We start from the raw sequence: 4517 nt of genomic DNA, 5'->3' as shown, positions 1-4517 counted from the left end.
ATCAATTAAGAGATGGTGGGGCATTCGTGTTCGGAGATTCAGAAGTTGATTTATCACCACCATACTAGTGAAGATGGAATTATGAACTGTTCTCTGATTGCAATATGGTGAAAGGTGAAAAAAGAATCGAGATAAGAGGAAGAAAGGTAAAGTGAAAATGTGATGAAGTCAATGGTAAAAGTAACAATATATAAAGATCTTGAGTTGAAACTAAAACGACTTGTAACAATTAGATTTGAAAGTTAAAAGCTTCTTAAAGAAGTTTAGAAGAATGTTGTGAAAATTTAAGATTAATTTTTTTTTAATAATGAATGATTTTGATTAATTTATAATTAACTTAATAGCTCAATTAATTAGAATTATTTATTAATAATATATTAGAGGATCAAAATCATCCATTTATAAACATTGATCAAATGTTACAACTAAAATCCAAGGGGTCAAAATCATAAATTTAAAGATTAGAGAACCAAAATCTCAACTTAACCTTTATTTGTTTCCAAAATAAAAAAATAATAAGAAATAAGAAATCGTTAAATACGAGTAAATGACTAGCAGAATAGTAGCCACGTGTGTCATACACACGTGCGTAATTTTCACGGGTAAAAGATCGCTGTTGCCTGTCTGACACCGACGACCAGTGGGAACCACCAGTATGGTAAGGTGTGACAGACGCACGTGGTTCTTTACCGGACTATCCGGTTATTCTACCGGTTACACAGCAACCTTTCATTAATCATCATTGTTTATTTGATTTTCTTAGGAACAAAAAAATAAAAATCTTGATGGTCAAGATCTCATTAATTGGATTTTTAACACCATCCTCACTATTTTGTTTCATTTTTTATTTAATTTTTCCGCAGTCATAACGACAAGCCTTATTTTTAATTATTATTATTTTTTATTTTTATGGTGTGCTTGCCTTGTTGGTTATTGTGAGAAAGGAAGAGGGTTTGTTTCCGTTTTGTTTGTGAATTGTAAAGAAGGAAATAAAACATTTTGGGAAGGATTTGAAGTGGGTTATTGTTGTTTGTGGATTTCTTCATTGTTTTGCTCTAAAAATGGAGAGAGATTTTCTGGGTCTGAGCTCAAAAGAACCATTGGCTATGATGAAGGAAGAGATGAATATTGATATTGGAAGCAAAGACACAGGCATGTTTCTGTTTTTGCTTCTTTTTTTTTTTTTTTCTGTACCCCACCTCATTGCATATTTTCATATTTTGTGTTTTTCCTTGTTCTGTGTTTTTTTTTTTTTTTTTTGGGGGGGGGGGGGGGGGGGGGGAGGTATCCAATTCTTTCTTTTGAGGCAGGAAACTGAATAGTTGAACCAGTTACTAGATTTGCTTGGTTGATAAGGTTATCTTGGACATACTTTAGTTTCTATTTACTCCCTCTTTAAACAATTAAAGCTTTTCATACAACTTTACCTCTGCTGCAGGCTACTTATTTGGGAAAAAAAGTGATAGATTTGAAGTTTTGTATGTGGCTGTGTATGAAATTTGTAGTCTTTTAGTGTGTGTTTGGTTTTAGTAGGATTTTCTAGGGTCATGTTCAATACCAGTTGATTTTTCACATGTTTAGTTCCATGTTGAGAAATTGATTGAGTCCAGAATTGATGAGTTTAAGCAACTCTAGGTAGTTTTTTTTTGCGTTGATTCAAGAATTTTATATTGAGTTTTACTACTAATTGCTTTTATAATAAAAACATCCAAACATAACTTCAAAATCAATTTTCCAACGCTCATACAAAATTCCTGATTTTCTTACTGACTCTTAAGGAATGAGAATGAAGTTTATGATGGTTCCTTTGTGGGTATGTAGGTTTCACAAATGGAGCAGTGGTAAAATGGCCCTTCATGAACAAAGTATATGTCCATCCTCTTTTGATGTCATTCAATCCTCCTCAGGTTTAAATAATACACCTTTTCTCAGTTTTTGTGTATTTGTTCAAAATTGCAAGTTAGCACAACATTCAGTTTATTAGGCTTTACGTTCACTAAAGTGAAGTGAGCAAAACATATTCACTCTTAGCAGATCAGATGACTCCATTGTGTTCAGATTGGTATTTCAATTTTGAGTCCAATATGTGGTTTAAGAGGAAAACCTTTTGTTAATGTAATTTTGATATAGATCTGCGTATCATATTTAATTAGTTTTACTAGTCTTTCTGAATTATAAAATCGACCTTTAGATCTTAACCTAGCTTTAGGACGTTTTGCACTATCTCATGTCTGTTGGTTCAAACATCTTTATGATACATTTGTTTCATTCACTTGATTGTATTTTTCTTATTACTTAGAAATCTGTCAATCATGATGGACAAGGTGGCATTCATTTTTCTCTGACTCCATACCCTGTGCATTAGGTGAATTCTGTGAACCATCCTCATGGTATGAAGATGTTTTCAGTTCCCAATCAAGCAATTTCAGTTTCCATGGGACATCCATCCCTAAAGAATCATTTTGCAACTGTTGGTCAGAATATGAATGTTGCTACTGTGAAGCAACCACTACTCGGAGGAATACCTGTTACGGTGCCTCATTCAGTTCATCCCATTGTTGGTGCTGTTGCTGGAATGACCGAAACACGGTACTTCTTTTTTTGTGCTTCAACCATTTGTCTAGAGAAATGATTTGAGTGAAGTGAACAAACTTGTTTGTCTCTAATTTGCATATTTTGAACAGCGTGAAACCATCCGTACCTGCTCCTAAACTTACAATCTTCTATGCGGGCACTGTGAATGTCTTTGAAGATATCTCCCCTGAGAAGGTATTTTCTCTTATATTTTGCGCCATCTGTAATAAATAAACAAATTAAGTGTAAAGGGGGCATACATCTCATGGTTAAAGCTTAAATTTGACCATTTTTGTCAGGCACAAGCTATCATGTTGTTGGCTGGGAATGGCTTATCAGCTGGTTCTAATGAGGCATCACCCAATGTTCAGGCGCCCTGCTTGAAGTTGGCAGTAGGTGATGGTGTGCCTGTTAGTCAACCCATACCACCCTGCTCCGGTCTTTCAAGTCCTTCATCTGTTTCTTCACATACTGGTTCACCGTCAGGGAGTGGTTCAAGTAGCAATGATGAGTTTCTCGCAGCTAAAACATCTGGAGGTACCACTTCCTCTGTTAACAAAGTGGAGACTCCGAAAGTAGTCAACACAACTACCATGCTAACATCAGGTATGGTGGCAATGTAGTTTCTTGCTACTTAATGTTTCTTTAGATCTTCACATTATTCTTTTGCTTGGGGGTATTAAAAATTTATAATGAAAAGGGATGCATTTCTTTGCACTCTAAAGTTATCTATGTTTGATCATTGTAAATGATTCTACAATCAGAAGGTTTTGCTAAATGAAGTTGACATTTTATCTGTATGCAGCTGTGCCACAGGCTCGCAAGGCATCATTAGCTCGATTTTTGGAGAAGCGCAAGGAAAGGTTAGTCTATACATGGTTTCTATATCTCCACAAGAAAAATGGTTATTACTATAGCCTTGTAAAATGTCATCATCATTTAACTGTTCAAACATGTTGATTTCTTATCGTAAATGGATTGTCTATTTGTTTGGTTCTCGACTTTTATTGTCAGTAGTGCTTGTTTTCCTCTATATTGGTATAATGATAAATGAGGCTGATGGAAGAGGAGGAAATAATTCCATGAGTGCTAGAACACACTCTTTTATTAGTTAAAATTTACTAAAAACAACAAAATTAGGAGAGAGAATCAATAAATAAGATTTGGGACCTACATATTTTTGTGATTTCCAATAAAATTCAGCCAATAAGAGTGTGTTAGATTGTGTGTTTCTCGCATTTCTCAATTCCTCTCATATTTGGAAGTTAAATATCAGTGATACTATATACCCAGGTAATTGTTATCATTATGATTGGATGAAGAAAAAAAAGAGTCTAAGGAGTTTTTGTCCATGCAGGGTGATGAATGCAGCACCATATAACCTCAACAAGAAGTCTGAGAATGTGCCACAGCAGAATACAATGGTTTCTAACATCACTGCAAGCGCAGGAGATTACTTCAGATAAAGAATATTTGTTGTAACTTGTAAGTTGTAATATATTTATGTTGCATGCATATGATTTTATTTTATTTATCAGAACTTATGCTGAGATTCTTAAGTGTAAAACTATGTTCAGTCCATTGGTAGGTCCTTACCTTAATTATTTCTAGTGTAGGGGCTTTACCTTATTACTTGAAAGTTGGATTTTACCTTCCAACAGTATAGCATTAGCATATAGACCACTATGTAACTGTATCTGACAATTTGTTACATTGTGGAAATTAAAAGCAAGTTTAGATATATATATATATATATATATATATATATATATATATATATATATATATATATATATATATATATATATATATATTAACTTTTTACTTTGTTTTCTGTACATTCCTTAAGTCACTAAATTTTCATTCTACTTACTGTGCTCCAATCTTCTTAGTTCTTCTCCTTTATTTTGCCCAATAAGGAGAAAATGTTGAATTAAAAAAGT

At 33.5% G+C, this 4517-nt stretch overlaps 1 protein-coding gene across 1 annotated transcript; it reads left to right on the top strand.

The window, feature by feature from the left end:
- Positions 1 to 766: 766 nt before the first annotated feature.
- Positions 767 to 4296, top strand: LOC100799314 (protein TIFY 6B). The gene is made up of 7 exons (XM_003533907.4): positions 767 to 1152; positions 1822 to 1907; positions 2366 to 2589; positions 2685 to 2769; positions 2874 to 3180; positions 3380 to 3437; positions 3932 to 4296. Exons 1-7 carry the CDS (start codon positions 1062 to 1064, stop codon positions 4038 to 4040), a joined length of 960 nt encoding a protein of 319 aa, XP_003533955.1. The 5' UTR covers positions 767 to 1061; the 3' UTR covers positions 4041 to 4296.
- Positions 4297 to 4517: the final 221 nt, after the last annotated feature.

The sequence above is a fragment of the Glycine max genome, chromosome 9 (assembly GCF_000004515.6).
Source record: "Glycine max cultivar Williams 82 chromosome 9, Glycine_max_v4.0, whole genome shotgun sequence".
Classification (NCBI taxonomy): Eukaryota; Viridiplantae; Streptophyta; class Magnoliopsida; order Fabales; family Fabaceae; genus Glycine; species Glycine max.
Note: the sequence above shows the minus strand (reverse complement) of the source record. Positions and strands in the feature narration are given on the sequence as shown.

Bases quoted from the DNA above. Each gene is read 5' to 3' on its own strand.
- LOC100799314 (XM_003533907.4), top strand. From the start codon at position 1,062: ATGGAGAGAGATTTTCTGGGTCTGAGCTCAAAAGAACCATTGGCTATG. The intron at 1,908-2,365 runs GTTTAAATAATA...CCTGTGCATTAG, and splicing joins TGTCATTCAATCCTCCTCAG to GTGAATTCTGTGAACCATCC. The intron at 2,590-2,684 runs GTACTTCTTTTT...TATTTTGAACAG, and splicing joins GCTGGAATGACCGAAACACG to CGTGAAACCATCCGTACCTG.